Consider the following 16,995-nt stretch of genomic DNA (forward strand, 5'->3'; position numbering starts at 1 on the left):
AAAAACACACAATTACTCGCCCCCAACTTTGCCCTACTACCAACCGCCGGACGAGAAGTACCACCCCTTTTTCATCTCATTTGTCCCTATGAATATAAACAATTTATTTTAAAACCAATAATAATAACAACAGGTTTAGTTCCACTCAATTTCTTAGTTTGTTAGTTTTGTAAACATGTTATTTTGTACAAGATCTCAAATGCCAACATAACTCCACTTTGAACCAACAATATGAATTTCACAAAAATTGATCTTTCACATTATTTGAATTTCACCTATCCATCCAAGATGGATCTGCACATACATTATCACTTTACCAGTATTTTGCAAAATAACATGTTTAGTTCCACTCAATTTTTTTTTTTTTTTTTTTTTTTTTTTTTTTTTTTTTTTTTTTTTTTTTTGTTTAACCATGAAATTTTGAACAACTATTTAAGATTTCAAATGCCAACATCATTCGACTTTGAACCAACAAATCTGCTATTCACATCAAATGAACTTTCAAAACAATTGAACTTTCAGAAGCCCAAAAAACCTAGTCAAAATAAATTTCATGGTTTTCCACACACCAATTACTTCCTTCAACATGAGACCTGAATTATGATATTTAGGACACAACCAAAATACATCAACACTAGTAGTAAAACAAATTTCATGGTGTTCCGCACATTAAAAATGCAGCTTTGTTTCACAATTGTAGAACATAATTTCTGTTATGGGCAAATTGGACATAATTACGCTTAATCTTTCTTGTATTCACAATATTAACTCCAAACAAAAACACTATTTACAAGAGAATAACCCAAATGAACAATAAATTTAGCACATGCATTCAAATTATAAAATTTTGCCACCAAAAACAAACACACATTACACATTTTCAAAATTCTAAGTTTCCCCAAATTTCTCACCTGTATTAGCGGGAGATGCCGAGAAAGAACAACAACCACCAACCAACGAACAATCACAAACGACTGCTGACCTATAAGCGAAGCGAGAAGAACTCGAAATTGAGTGACAGAGAGTCAATATAGAGAGAGGGAGGTTATGTATTTTAAATTATTTTTGGGAAGATGAAGAAGGAAGTTAATGAGAGAGAAAGGGAGGTTGAAAAACGGAAAACGGAGTTTCCTCAAGTGATAGCATTGAAAACAGCACAGTTACGTTTTACCCTTAGTAAATGCGAAATGACAATGCTGCCCCTGCTAGAGACATTCTCGTCTCTAATTGCTAGATGCTAAGACATTCTCCATAACTACACTCACCTCTTATACTTCAGAGATAAGAGACATCCAACGAAAACTCCGTTTCACCCTTTAAACTAATCCAGATTCGAGGCTATGCCCTTGGATATATAATTTCCACAAAGATATAATATGATATGATATTATGATATGATATAGACTAACTAGATGCCCTTTATGTAAGTCAGCTCAGGCCACTTATTCAAAACTCGAGGAATTCCTTTTTTTTTTTTTGGGAAAAAATTCGAGTTCATCTTCCATCCCTAAATTTTCACCAATTTCTCCATTATTATGCTGCTAATTTTATTCACACACCATTGTTTTCGAATCAATTGCTTAAATTAATTTCAATTTTTCTCTTTCTTCTTCAATGGCAGATGCTATTCGATTATCTTCTTGCAATTCCCTTCGATTTTCCGCGTCTTTGCTCACTTCACTCAATAATTGGCACCCAGTTAATCGTAATTCCTTTGATATTGGTACTAAATTCGTTGATTCTGCTTTTGTTTCTGTTGCTCCTCTTTCTTTCAAACCCACAAAGCGAGCGTCTTCTTTCAAGGTAATCATTTTATTATTCTCTTTATCTTTTTCAAAATTATTTGATATAATATGGTCAATTATACATTTATATTGTTGGGGTAATTTGCATTTCATTGACTTTTGGATTTTTATAAGTTAATTTACTACTCCAAATTTAATTCGAGGTCATTTCTATTGTAATCATCTTTTTATGACGATAATAGGGAGTTAATCCTATACACTTTAAGGGTAATATGAAAATTTTCATATATTTATTTAGTTTTATGTATGTATATAAAGTGACCTGTTATTTTGAAACGTCGTAATATAGAAATGTGGTCTATTAAAGTGAAACGGACGAAGTTTTAACTATCTGGGTTTACCTTGTATTTATTTTCTCGATCAAGCAATAGTAAATGTGGTTGTGGTAATTAATTTAGAGCCTTTTGTGTTGTGTGTGGTGATGTATATCAGGTGAATGCTGTTGTTGCTGAAGCGACCGATCAACCAAAATGGTGGGAGAAGAATGCAGGACCCAATATGATTGATGTTCATTCTACTGAGGAGTTTTTGAGTGCACTAAAAGAAGCAGGAGATAGATTAGTAGTTGTTGAATTCTATGGAACTTGGTGTGCTTCTTGCCGTGCTTTGTTTCCAAGGGTAATTTCCTTCAAATGATCACACTTTCAAGATGTATATTAATTTTGTTCTTGTTTGCTTGTATGAATCTTGTTGTTTTATTTGGATTGTAGATTTGTTGATATATGACACTGAATATTGGGCTCAAAGGACAATTCGGGTTTTTTAAAGCTTGTTAGAATTTAATGCTTAGAGAGCTTAGCAATAGGTTTTAGTGTGGTGCGAATGAGACACTCTAATATCTCTATGGATGGAACCATGGAAGTTCAAGATAATGATAGTCAGTGCTAACTCTACATGAAGAAATAAAGTTCTCAATTCCTGTGTCAGTTTAGGTACCGTGCTGTTAATATGTTTTCACTTTTGGGCTGTTACTTGATTTAATATATGATGAAGGCAGAGGATGGATAAACTTCGTTCCTTGGTTAAATTTTCATATTTAAGTTGCTGGATAGCAAATAACTATGACGTTGTAGGAAATTAATAATCTGAGAATGATATACTTGGTAGGGTACGAGCAGCTAACTCAAATATATTCCATCTGGTAATGATATGTTGATTGGAGTCTTTGAGACTTTGGTAATTTTCAGATGCTTGCTGATTTGTAATATCCTTTTGCTAGGATTTAGTACAGAACAGAGAATTCAAAGCTGTATAAAAGGGAAGAAATGGCAGCCAAGGGATATTTGTGTTGCAAATCAGAGGAACTCACAATACAATGCCTTCTTTTGAGAGCAAGGATCTCTCCCACACAACTTCAATAACAAATTCCAGATGCCTTCCCCCTACCCCAATAACTCTATTTAAAGCATGATTAAGCTAACAATCTCATGGACAGCTAATCATAAAGAATCTATTAACAACCAAATAACAACTTATTTCTGAATTACTACCATGCCCCTGCCCCCAAACTGATTCCATAACAAACTTCCAACTCATCACATATTTTTCGGCTTATTTTTGGGCTTTCTTCTTTCATACGTGAAACGGACCTCCGGCCTGGGCTGATCCCTTGCACCTTTGAACTGATTAAAGGTGTTCAAGTTCCTATTTGAGTGAAGCTTGTGCAATATTGAGGATCAAGCTTCTCATTGCATCCCCTTCTAAGTTGTTTAAAGGAATAATTTGGATTTGGTAAGCCGCAAAACTCCCAATAATGAAGCTGTTACATCTCTTTGATTCATCTTTAGTTATAGGCAAGGACGATAGGTCATCTAGAATAGGCAAACAAGCCTTTGAAAGGGTGTAGATAAAGCTTCTTCTGTAAAGACCTTTTGGGATTCAGGTTTTTTCTTGTAACCCGTAGAAGGAGTTTATTCAACCTGCTCATGTACGCAAAAGAGACTGACTTTATGTCTTTCTGTATTAGTTGGCCAATTTTTTTACCAAGAGGTGACAAGAGTGGTCTTCTTGACCTACCTTTCACCAAATATTGAATTCCTAAGCTAGCTCGTGGTCACGACTGAAAGGTCTTGAGTTAATCTAGTGACCCGTAAGCGAAGGTCGCATCCATCCATCCAAAAAAAAAAATGTCTTCTCTTTGTTCTCCCCTACCTTGGCATGTAGAATAAGATAAGGAAGAAAGGAGTTCTAGCCTTAAATTGTGTAAGAAGCTAATCTACTACACTTCCTTGATCTCACCTATTTATTAGTTCAATAAAAGAGAGAAAAAGGCAAATGTTTATGTTACTTATTAATTCTTAAAGTCTATCCATTAAATATTTTGAACTGATCCAAATGTCTTTTGTATCTTATCTGATAACAAATAAGCTGATCTGATAATCTGAAATCCAGTAAAAAGTCCTTTTTTCCTATATTCCCAGATAAAACAATTTAAGGAGCCTCATTACTCCAGTGATGTCCTATGAAGATAGGTGGGCGTGAGCTGATTTTTATGAATCCATAGGATTAAATTGAAATAAAGCTTAATAAAAGCAAGTATGTTCTGCTTTTTTTTATGAAGGAAGTGTGTTATATGTTGCTCGTGTATATTTGGAGGCAACTTATACAATAGGGCAACGTCATTAAATATAGTAAGTTTCCATTTAATATTTTTCCCAAATTCAGATGGAGGGAAAGGGAGAGGATACTTGGTAACTATTTCAAAAAATAGATAAGATAAGCTTAAAATGCACTTATATAGAGAAATTGTTGGCAGGAATGATATGTTTACTGGAATGGATTGGGAGTGGAAAGTTTCAGATTGTAATGGAGAAGAAAAAATAATAAACAATGAGATAGAGAGAGAGAGAGAGAGAGAGAGAGAGAGAGAGAGAGAGAGAGAGAGAGAGAGAGAGAGAGAAATTTCTGCTATGTCCGTGAAGTCATCAACCACAATTGCTACCTATATGTGAATGGTTTCTCTAAATTGTAAATTTTAATTTATCATTGTAATGGAGCATATAATGTAATAAATTGAGGATTTATGGGATCTGCTAGTTGTTAAATAAAAGTCTAGGTAACATTTAATCTGAATAATTTTATTTGTTTGTTTCTTCTTGGAATCCAACTCAATTTTCCCCTTTCTAGCACTTCTCTGCAGAAGGCAAGCTCCTCACCTTGTTCCTTGCCAAATGCGTCCCAAGGCATGTGCATTGTGTCATTATTTGGACTGCACTGCTCCTACCCAGTGTATAAAAAAGTGTGCCTTAGGTGTGCCAGGGCACTAGGGATTTGGCTTAGACTAATTTTTTTTTTTTTTTTGGCTATAGGCAAGGTGCAGTGAAAGAGGGCACAATGACCTGCACCCGATGGGCACTGCATTTATTTATTGTTTTTGTTGTTTGTACTGTCGCCCTAGGGTGGTTTTAAGTAAATATTTCCTGACTTATTATACTACCCCTCCCATCATTAATATTTGCTCTTTATAATATCTTAATTCTTAATCTTTCACATAATTATCTTACCTAATTTGATATTATGAGAATATGAGACTGGGCACAAGTTTGGAATTTGCTGCCAATATATTAAGGGGGGTGTTTCGTTCATTATATTGGAATGGATTGGTATGGAATCCTCATACTAGATAGGAATGGATTCTAAAACCCATACTAGTCTAAAGTTGTTTGATTTTATTGTTGGAATAGATTATGTACTTTATTAATTGAATGGATTGTGAATCTTAGGGAGAGAGGTGGGTATGGGTTTCATAGGTGTGGGGTAGATTTAGAACCCCTTAGGTATGAGATTCCATTACTAAAAAACTCAACCAAACAAAAATATAGATGGAATGGATTCTATCTCCATTCCAATCCATTCCAAATGATCCAACCAAACAACCTCTAAATAAGGATAAAATTTCCTTCTTTGATGTTATAATATGCCATTTTTTGGGGCTCACAAGGGATTAGAAAATTTAATAGCTTTGTCCATAAAAACTGTCCATAAGAAAATTTCCTTCTCTCTCTCTCTCTCTCTCTCTCTCTCTCTCTAAGTATATGTGATTTACGCCTCATTAACTCTTTCTCTATCTCAATCAAATTGTCAATTGTTTTATTTCTCCTAATTCATTGTCTATAAAAACTCACATTGCCCTTTTTTTTTTATTACTAAAATAATAATATTATGTGTGTATCCAAGCTTAACAAGACAATTAATCAAGGATAGATAGGTTGTTATGAAATTTTTATTTATAAGAGTGTAGATCAATTAGTATACGATATTAGGGTACAGTTCCGAAGGAGTGTGAAGTGAGTGATTGCAGTGATAAGGCTTGAGCATATCTGCATTTAATTGAGTGCGAGGAATAGTAAAAAGGTGAAAGATGTCTTGGAAACGTTTGAAGAATGGTGAATTTGGGTGACAATCTTGTTCATTGAGGACCCCTTTTAAGTTAAGAACATCACTCAAGAGAAACTATTACAAAAGAGTGACCAAGAATAATGAGAGGATCAGAACTCGATTACTAAGCTCTGAAAAGTTCTGAAAGCTTAACATAACATTGATCTCTTTAGTTGATATCCATGATCTTATATATTGCTCATGAAATATTGTCTTGAGAGTCATGGTTTAATTAGAAGTAATTATTTTGTTCATGTATACACTAGAAAATTTTGATCTCTGGTATATGGATATTTTGAGATGCCTTGGCTCCAGTTTTCTGTAAACGCAAAGCCCCCTTCTTCTACGTATCACTTATGTAAATTTTAAATTTGTCTGTATTATTATAGAATTTACCATGACAAAAACACAGTAGATGTTCCTAAAGCATAGAAATGATTTTGAAGCATCATTCGCGTTCTGACTCACCTCTTCCACATGATTTGGAAGGCCATTATGCTTTTCCAGTTATTATTTAATCTGCAATTGTGACTCAGAGTAAATTGGTTGATTGGGTCTCCTTACGCTTTCACAAATGTTTGTAGTTTAAAGTTTTATTTGACTGCACCGATTTCTACTTGATAAATGATTTAATTGCTCGGCTTCTAAAATAGTGACTGAGTTTACAAACTTCGCTCTAAACAAGATTACACTTAAATCTCAATCCTCAATTAACCTTCCCTTGGTTATAGGTTTTTTCAGGGTTTCATTTTGAATTCCCACAATGTGTGTGCAAATTTTTTTTTCTATGGAAAGAAGGGTTTGGAGAGAGAGAGAGAGAGTACCATGAGGAGTTTTGCAAATTCTTTTCCCAGGCTAGGTGATTAATGGCTTTGGTTCTGATTCACTTTTGATCTTCAAAGTTTGTTTGGTCTGATTTGTTGCGCTGTGTTTCCAGTTGTGCAGAATGGCTGAATCACATCCAGAGATATTGTTTATAAAGGTTAATTTTGATGAGAATAAGGCAATGTGCAAAAGTATGAATGTGAAGGTGCTTCCTTACTTCCATTTCTATCGTGGAGCTGATGGAAAGGTGGAAGGGTTTTCTTGTTCACTCGCTAAGGTAAGCACTCTGCCTGCTTTTTCTCTTTGATGTAACTAGGTCCTATTTAGTCCGGGGAAGAAAAAAGGATACCTTTTCAACACACAACTCCACTTGCTGTAAAGAAAGTGATTCTAGCAACACACTAGATAGGTGTTTTAATAAAGTAGCTCAGGATTCGTCTTTGGTTTAATGCTATCTTTTTTCTACAAGTTCATCCCAGCTCTATGTGATAATGGATCTTTTCATAAAGCTTATGTACATGAGGTGCATGTCCCTCTTTCAAGCTCTTCCTTCGATGTTATGTTCTACAATTTGTGGGCTAATCCATGAAGATACATAGCATTTAATATATCCTATGCTGATTCAATTAGCACCATCGAAAGACATCATCTAAAAGACAGATTACCCTTACACATTACCACTGCCTAGCCACTACCACCAGCTGTTATTTCCTCGACAACAACTACCTACACCTTCCTCTATTACTCAACTCCACCACTGTCAAAAACCACCTTAATATTGCCATGAACAACAAAAAAAATGGGTTATCATCAGATTCAGAAATTTACTTTCATTTTGTTTAGTTTGACTTTATTACCCAATTAAAACATTACTCTAAAGCCAAGCATGCCCTAACCCTTAAAAATTTCCTCCTTTCTACCACCCAAAAGCACACTTCACACCACCTTCATAAGCTTCTTCCTCCCCTTGGTCTCCTTAACCACCTTTATATGATTACCAAATTGCGAGCCACCACTGACACGAAGTCACCATTTTTGATGATTAAAGTTCCAAATTTTTATTATCTCCAATTGTTTTGGGATTTTGCGATTGTTAAACAGAAAAAACGGCGTGAAACCGAGAGCCAAATCCTAGAAATGGTTTTGCCTAAGAAAAAGAGGACGTAGTTAATGTGAGAATAGAGGTGGCAAGATAAGCCCGGTGATAAGGGGCCGAGTGACGAGCGAAGGCCAGAGACGACTAAGGAGATAGAATATGAGATGGGACGGTGGTGGCCATGGCGGCACCTGGGAAAGAGGGGATAGAGTGGTTTTCTATGGAGAAGAGAGAGTGGTGAAATAGGGAAGAGAGGAGATAGATTGGGTCTGATATGGCTACTATGGGGAAGGAGAGAAAAGAAGAGTGAGGGTAATGTTGTCATTGAACTACACAAGACTTGCCCAATATGAAAATGTGTCAACTAATAAGAAGCTTCCCATAAAGTAATACGTGTTGACTAATTTTGGACGGTGGAGGTTAATTTTTTGTTTTGAAGTCTTTGTATTAACTCTTTAATGCATTTAATTTTAGCACAGGTGTTTGCACTCCAGCAGCCCAAATAAATATTGCTAAATGAAGCTTAGGATGAGTGATTAGTAAAATTGCTGTAACACCTACATTTACAAAAGAATACGAAGAGGCAAGCTTTTTTAGTGATTTAACACAGAAAATTTGAAGCTATGGGGATATTCTTTCAAGCTGATTAATTGATGATGGAGATAATTACCCCATCCATAGCTGTAGAATTATTTTTAGAAGCACAAAAAGTCACTACATTTGCAAAGAAATGCTCCTGCTGCAGGCCTGTTTTTGCAGCATTATTGCGAAATTAATGGGCACTTGCATTTTAGATTTAATTGGGTAAATTCAATTAGGATGATAAAGCCAAAGATCCTTATGATACATAACTTTTCAGAATTGCCTTGCTTGAAGATGCTTGATTGGCTCGTCAAAAAAAAAAAAAAAAAAAAAAAGATGTGTGACCTGGACCTACCTTCCCCCATTATGAATTGATATTATTGAAACCATTGACTAAAAATATAAGTTGATGGAAACATGAATTGGAACTATTAATAATTATAAAGCTTGAGCGTAACCCAGCAAATATGAAGAATTGTGATGACAGTCACTTACGTAAATCCTAAGGTATTGGTGTGTCTTATAGTACGTGACCTGGACCTACCTTCCCACATTATGAAAGAACTTAGTCTAAATTAGTGTCTTATACAATTGAAATAACTCAAATAAGTAAACTTCTTCTGAACTTAGAGTGTGTTAGGATACAAATCTAGGAAGGAAGAGAGAGTATTGGAGGGAGTCCTTACTTTATTGATAGACGATGTCAGAGAGCTGACTACTATTGTTATACAGAAGCTTCTCCATGGTGTGTTTTCCCTCCCTTAGCCCAACTCTGTTATTATTCACCAGCTTCCCTCCCTTCCTCTACCCTCCGAATCCTGCTATCTTAGCACCAGAGAGAGCTGACTACTGTTGGAATGACACTAATCTGCACCAAATCAGTAAGGCACACAGGCATAGGGTGGTTGCCTCATATGGAACTTGCTGTGCCGGGGCATCGGGAAAACTGTTAGCATGTGACAACCTACTCTTTAAAATAGCTTACTATTTCTTAGCCTCCAATGTCTTGATACAAATAGTTTAGGTAGCATTATCAAATAGATTTGTCTTTATAAGTTAGATTTGGGGTTTTTTTCCAATATAGACAACCTACCCAAGTTCAGGGTTTGAGAAGGTTTATTTGGTAGGGCATGCGAATTCAGGGGATTGGGCTATGATTGGTGACACAAGACCTAGGATTTGTTGGTGTACCTGGTTGTCTTAATAAGGATTATTAACTACTAAGATGTCTCTTGGTTTTACTCCTCTTGATTCTTTGTTGTGTAACTTATATATGACTGTGTGTAACAGCAACTTAAATGGTTTTTCATTTAATTCACCTTTCTTTCTTTTTTTCATGATTTGTAAGAGTAAGTCATGTTCAATTGTGTGTAGTATAATGTACTCACATTGTATGTGTATCCAGTTTGTAGATGAATTATAATCTACTAACCTCTCTTCACCTATTTTGCAGTTCCAGAAAATAAAGGACACCATTGAAATGTATAATCCAGCTCAGAACGACAGTATGGGGAAAATTGATCCTCCAGCCAATGTAGATGATAAATTAGCGAAATCTGATGACACATAAAACCCTCTTGCTCATTATTTGTTTATACAGGGTTTACGTGTAAATCTAGTATCCTCCATCTATCGTGTTGATAGTACATATGTATATTTGCAGTGTTCTATTGTAATCTTGATCATTCGTATTACTTGTCACAACTTGAACGTGGTAATTTGTATCACGCAAGTGCAAAATTTCTTGCTTCAGATACAGATTCACGAACAAATTAATACGAAGTATGTTTAATTATAATAGTCATTGAATTAATTAAGAAAGAATATATTAATTTTATTTATGCATTGTACAGGACCTGAACTAGTTCATGTTCTAAATCCCAAAAAGTCACATTAATGCCTCAGTAGTCAATCCGTCAGTCGTCATAATGATTGCGAATAGTTTGTCTTAAATAAGTTTCCTTCAATGTACACAATCAAAATATATACAAGAAACATTATTATTACATAAAATCAACTATTATATTAATTGAAGTGAATTCTAATGTAAGATTTGTCACACTTCATCAAGCGCCTTTATCTTTCAACCAAAAAGTTGGAGGTAATCCATATTTTACAATTGAACAAATTCTAGAATTCACTTTTGGATTTTCGAAAAAAAATAAAAATAAATAAAAATAAAACCGATAAAAATGTGAAATAAATAAAATGTGAATTTTCATTTGAAAATTTGCTAAATTGTTTTCGCAGGCTTGATAAAATTTTGCCTCATGTCTGTTCCAAAAATAATCAAAGGGGCGTGAAGAATCACTGTCCTTAATTATTTGCCCCACTAGATTTACACTTGGAAAATGACAAAGATACTTCTAGGATTTTCCGTAAAATACTAGAGTTTATGACTGCAAAAATCAAATAATAACATAATACTAAAACAGACATCGGTGCTATGTTTTTCCCTCCAAAACACTTTTTTTTATAATATTTTTATTTATATTTTAATTCACTCCCTAAAAATATTCACTTCTTAATATAATTGTGATTCACTTTCTTAAAGTAAAATATTCACCAAATCATATAATTGTGATTCACTTCTTTTAAAAAATATTCACATATTTTTTAATTTCATATAAAAAAAATTGAGCATTGTAGGCGTCGTTTGAAGCGCGCCTATGTTAAGCATGTGCTGAATATGCTTGGCACTCATAGGAAGTGTTATGGAAGAATATGGTGGCTAGGGTTTAGGCTAGAGCAAGAGAGAGAGAACAGAGAATTATTTGATGTATAAGAGAGGAACAGAGAATGATTTGGTGATCAAGCTTGTTGATGATTGAAAAATGGGTGATATGATCTTTATTTATAGGGAAAAAAGAGGGTCGAAGAATCAAGAAAAGATCGAGTTCGAATCGGAATAAAACTCTCGCGATAGACAGCATGCAGTTTTTGTGGTTTTTGTTTTTATCATATCTTTTGATCTAGAAATCGGAATAAGATAAATAATATATCGTTGAAAAGCTGTTGAAGTCTACTTTCTAACCCAATTATAATCAGATTAAAATATTATGTAGAATAAAGATATGGCCGAAATAGTGAGAAGGTGTCAGTTTTGGATAGAGTTTTGTATTTCATTCATATCTTTTTCATTATAGCTCGGAATTAATATTATACTCCCTCCGTTTTTAAATACTTGCTCCACTTTCCATTTGCGGCCGTTTTTAAATACTTGCTCCATTTCCTTATTTGGAAAGGTTTTACAATATTTAATCAATTTCTCTCACCTAGTGGTCCCAACATATATTCTCTCTCCTCTAATTCTCTCCACCATTTTTGCTTTCTATATTTTTTTATTCTTCCACCAACCCCACTATTTCCATATTCTATTACTTTCTCTAATTTCTCCTAAAACTCACTCCGCACATAGAGAAATGGAGCAAGTATTTAAAAACGAAGGGAGTATTATATAATTGGAAAGAGAATTTCAAGAGATATTCAACCATGTAAGATTTAGATAAAAACTATGAAGCACGAAAATAATATATGACTATATTTGAACGTCTTTCAATTTGAATAGAATTAGGATTTTCAAAAAGAAAAGTTTTATTCAATTTCAAAGTCTTTAATCTTATCTTTTCAAAAAGGATAATTAAGATATTTTAGAAACTTATAGAAGCTTCTAATTAATCCTAATTTGATTAGGAATGGGATTAAAGTCTTTGGACCCTCCACATGATCATTGGGTCGTAGGTAAGGTGGGCTTAGGTTCGCCTTGGACTCAGTTCAGTATTTTGGCCATAACTTATTTGTTATAACTCGGATTTGGGCTTATAATATAACGTAGGAAAGCTCTTTTCAAGTCCCATCCAGCTATTAAATAATTGGACCCAGACTATGGACCAAAATAAACTGATCTAAACGCATTATAAAAAGGATACGAAATGAATTATTTTGGGTTTAAAGGCACGAAAAGAAGAAAATAAGTTATGGTTTGAAAAAATGGGCTATGAATTGGGTTGGTTTATGAAATGTATTGAATGGAACATGGATTTAAGCACTCCAAAGATTAAATTCTCAACCCGACCAATAATGGCGGTGAAAGGTTGTTCATCATTGGGTTTGGTTTTGGGGAGACATTTTTAAGTGTCTACAAGCATTATTTTTTTTTTTTTTTTTTGTAGATTTTGAATAAACATTATAGTTCGTTATTAAATTTTGTAGAATCTGTGCGTGGCACGGGACTTAATCTAGTTAACTCTAAATGATTGTTTTACAAAAAAAATAAAAGAAGAGAAGAAAAGAAAAGAGTGTACTTTGAAAAAAGAGTTATTTAAAACTTATACTCTCCTCCAACTAACACCATTATTATAATTAACTAGTTTAGTGCCCGTGCAATGCACAGATTTAACTAAAAAAATTAATGTTGCGTAAATTAAAGTTGTATATTATTGATATAGTTTTAAAATCAATACGTAACTTACTACAATAATAATAATAATGTTTGCATAAATTAAATAGATGAAATGGAGTTTAGCTAATAGTTAAAGCGATCTTGCAATTTTTTGGGGAAAAATAAAATACTACCTCTGTTTCTTATTATGTGCAACAAATGAATATTTTACATCTTACAAATAATACCCCTTTGTTGCACATAAATAAGAAACGAAGGTAGTAGTTACATTAGTTTATTTTTCCCAGCACAATATAAAATGCATCTCATTCAATAAAAAAGCATGATTACCTAAAAAACTGACCAAATTGGAAATTATATTATACAAATATTCTTTTATAAGATTTTGGCAAGAAAAGATACAAATGATAATATATTTAGAATAAAATTTTAGTTAATTGTGTATATATAGAAGATATAAGAATACCAATAACAAATCATATTATAAAATATTGTTGGAAATGGGAAGAGTGGAAGTAGGCACGTAGTGGATTGCAAAGTTGAGTATTATTGCATGAAGTGAATTACCTTGAATTACATTGCTTTGCATGGCTACACCTACTCCTTTTTATAGTGGGTGTATGTCGGTTCTTTGCCACCGCCATATACTACTCCTCTACTCTAGATTTCTCTAGTTATTTATTTAGGACTTTCTAGGCTTAGATTTTTCCTTAGATATTTTCATAAGCCTTCTAGAACATTACAAAATATCTATTAACTAGTTATTTCAAGATGTTTCTAGATTATCTTTTTTAACACTCCCCCTTAATCAGAAAAATCTTGAACACCGAGTTGTCTTCGAAAACGGAGGAATTTATCTGTTGGTAGTGCCTTGGTGAATATATCTGCAAGCTGCTCTCCCGTCTTGCAGAATTGTACCTCGATCTCCTGTTTCTCAACTAGTTCTTGAATGAAGTGATGTCGTATCTCGATGTGCTTCGTGCGACTGTGAAAGACTGGATTCCTAGTCATGGCAATAGCTGACATATTGTCACAGTGGATGGTTGTTGGTTCTTCAGTGTCTTGCCGTAGATCTTGAAGAATTCTCCTTAGCCAAACCGCTTCACATGCTACACTTGTAGCCGATATGTATTCTGCTTCTGATGATGATAGTGCCACCGTTGCCTGTTTCTTTGATGACCAGGAAATGGACTTTGATCCTATCTGGAACACGTATCCACTCGTACTTTTTCGATCATCGATGCTTCCAGCCTAGTCGCTGTCTGTGTAGCCTGTGAGCTTGTAGTCGATCTCGGACTCGTACATTATTCCATGGCTCTTCGTCCCTTTGATATACCTGAGAATCCTCTTTACAGCTGCAAGATGTGTCTTGTTGGGTTCACTCATGAACCTAGAGACAATGCTGACTGCATGTACTATGTCGAGCCTTGTATTTATGAGATAGATGAGAGATCCGACCATGCTACGATAGAGCGATGCATCTAATTTCTCCTTTCCATCATACTTGGAGAGTTTCTCATTCGTAGCCATTGGTGTCGCCATTGGCTTGCAATCGCTCATGTTGAAATTTTTGAGCATATCTTCAACATATTTTTGAGCATATCTTGTGAGAGAAAAATTCTTCCTGGACTTTGCTTGACTTGCATGCTAAGGAAGTATTTCATAGCTCCAAGGTCGGTCATCTCACATTCCGACATCATTGCCTTCTTGAAATCTTCGATCATTTTTGAGTTAGTGTCCATGTAGATAAGATCATCTACATAAAGGCACAAGATGAGAAAATCTTGTGACCCTTGGGTGTTGATGTAGAGTGATGGCTCACTTGGGCTTTTTATAAACCCATTTTGAATAAGATAGCCATCAATATAGCTATTCCATGCACGAGGAGCTTGCTTGAGCCCATATAGGGCCTTCCGAAGGCGATACACGTTTTCCTCTTTGCCTTCGATTACATATCCTTGCGGTTGCTCAACATATACTTCTTCTTTTAGCTCGCCATTAAGAAAAGCAGACTTGACATCTAATTGAAAAACTTGTAATTTAAGTTGAGCTGCGAGTGCAAGGACTGACCTGATCATCTCCATTCGAACAACTGGAGCATATGTCTCGTTCAAATCAACTCCGGGTTGTTGTGAATAGCCTTTTGCAACTAGGTGAGCCTTGTATTTTTGAATGGAGCCATCTTCATTGTACTTGATTTTGTAGACCCATTTCAGGCCTACGATTTCTTTGCCTTGTGGCTTGTCTTCAAGCTCCCATGTGTGATTCTTCTCAATCATCTTGATTTCTTCATTCATGGCGTCAATCCATTTTTCTTCTTGCGCCGCCTCTTGGAAGTCTTGTGATTCGCTGGCAATGAGGGCCATGATAACATGATTACACTGATATTTATCCAAGTAGGCTGGACGACGCCTTGGTCGTTGTGATCGTCGAACTTCTTGTGTTGGACTTGATTCTGGTGTTGAACATGAGCTTGATGGTGATTTTGGGCTGCTCTGTGGTGATCTTGGGCTGCTTGGGCCTTCGCCTTGATCTGGACTTGAAAGTGGAATGACTGCTACTGGAACTTCTAGATCGTGAACTTCTAAATTGCTCTCGTGTCACTGCCATTGTCCTCCTTCGTAGAATATAACATCTCTGGAGATGATCAACTCCTTGGATTCGGGCTGATAGAGACGATGTCCTTTTGACTCGTCACTGTATCCAATGAAGATACATTTTTCTCCTTTTCCATCTAACTTATCCCGATTCTCCTTCGGGACGTGGGCATATGCAATGCACCCGAAAACTTTGAGGTGGTCAACTCTTGGCTTTCGTTTGTGCCAAGCTTCGTACGGCGTCATGCTTCTTATTGCTTTTGTGGGAGACCTGTTCAGGATGTAAATAGTTGTGCGGACAGCTTCTGCCCAAAAATGTTTAGGCAGATTTTTTCCTTGCATCAACTCCGAGCCATTTCAGCAATTGTCCTGTTTCTCCTTTCTGCAACACCATTTTGTTGTGGTGTGCGTCTGACTGTAAGCTCCTTTTTGATGCCGTGCTCTTTACAGAATTTGTTGAATTCATTGCTTGTGAATTCTCCCCCACGATCGGTTCTTAGAACCTTTATTGAATGCCCACTTTGTTTTTCTGTGAGGGCTTTAAATTGCATGAAGTGGGATAATGCTTCTGATTTTTTTCTCCAAGAAATATACCCACATCATGCGTGAAAAATCATCAACAATCAACAGAAAGTACCTTTTTCGCCAAGAGACGGATTCTTCGTAGGACGACCCCATATATCAGCATGGACAAGCTCTAATGGAGCTCTAGCCCTCCAAGATGAAGTTGGAAATGGTGATCTATGCATTTTGCCATAGATACAACCATCACAAGTTTTCTTTTCATTAGTGATTGGTGGTAGCCCAATCACCATTTCTCTGTTTTTTAACAGTTTTAAACTGTCAAAATTTAAATGCCCGAATCTCAAATACCACAAGGTGGACTCATCCACTGTTGTGCTTAGGGCAATGTTTGACTCCAATTGCATCTTAAGTGGAAATATTTTATTTGGAGCCATTTTAGTGGGGGTGATTAATTGCCCCTTTTTCTTATCATATATGTGGCATTGATTATTATCAAATTTCACCATATAGCCCTTTCGGACTAATTGGCCCACACTTAGTAAATTTTGTGCCAGCCCAGGAACATAAAAGACGTCGGGGATGAATTTAGAGGAGCCATTTTTTGTTTTAACAACAATTGTTCCCTTTCCGGAAACTTCTTGACTACTCCCACCACCAAGAGTAATTTGTGATTTTATATTTTCATCAAGAGTTACAAAGAAATTTTTATTTCCAGTCATGTGGTTGGAACAACCACTATCTATATACCATATGTCGTTTTGCTCTTCTTGAGCATTTAGACAGGTA

The 16,995-nt window shown here is 35.2% G+C and overlaps 1 protein-coding gene across 1 annotated transcript; it reads left to right on the plus strand.

Annotated features, from left to right (window-relative positions):
• The first annotated feature begins 1,412 nt into the window (after positions 1-1,412).
• LOC145598308 (thioredoxin-like 2, chloroplastic) lies at positions 1,413-10,483 on the plus strand. The gene is made up of 4 exons (XM_081654647.1): positions 1,413-1,803; positions 2,238-2,423; positions 7,120-7,284; positions 10,139-10,483. The coding sequence occupies exons 1-4, from the start codon at positions 1,615-1,617 to the stop codon at positions 10,253-10,255; spliced, it is 657 nt and encodes a 218-aa protein (XP_081510773.1). The 5' UTR covers positions 1,413-1,614; the 3' UTR covers positions 10,256-10,483.
• The last annotated feature ends 6,512 nt before the right edge of the window (positions 10,484-16,995 follow it).

Source organism: Chenopodium album, chromosome 20, assembly GCF_948465745.1.
Source record: "Chenopodium album chromosome 20, dcCheAlbu1.1, whole genome shotgun sequence".
Lineage (NCBI taxonomy): Eukaryota > Viridiplantae > Streptophyta > Magnoliopsida > Caryophyllales > Amaranthaceae > Chenopodium > Chenopodium album.

Bases quoted from the DNA above. Each gene is read 5' to 3' on its own strand.
- LOC145598308 (XM_081654647.1), top strand. From the start codon at position 1,615: ATGGCAGATGCTATTCGATTATCTTCTTGCAATTCCCTTCGATTTTCC. The intron at 2,424-7,119 runs GTAATTTCCTTC...CTGTGTTTCCAG, and splicing joins GCCGTGCTTTGTTTCCAAGG to TTGTGCAGAATGGCTGAATC. The intron at 7,285-10,138 runs GTAAGCACTCTG...CCTATTTTGCAG, and splicing joins TTTCTTGTTCACTCGCTAAG to TTCCAGAAAATAAAGGACAC.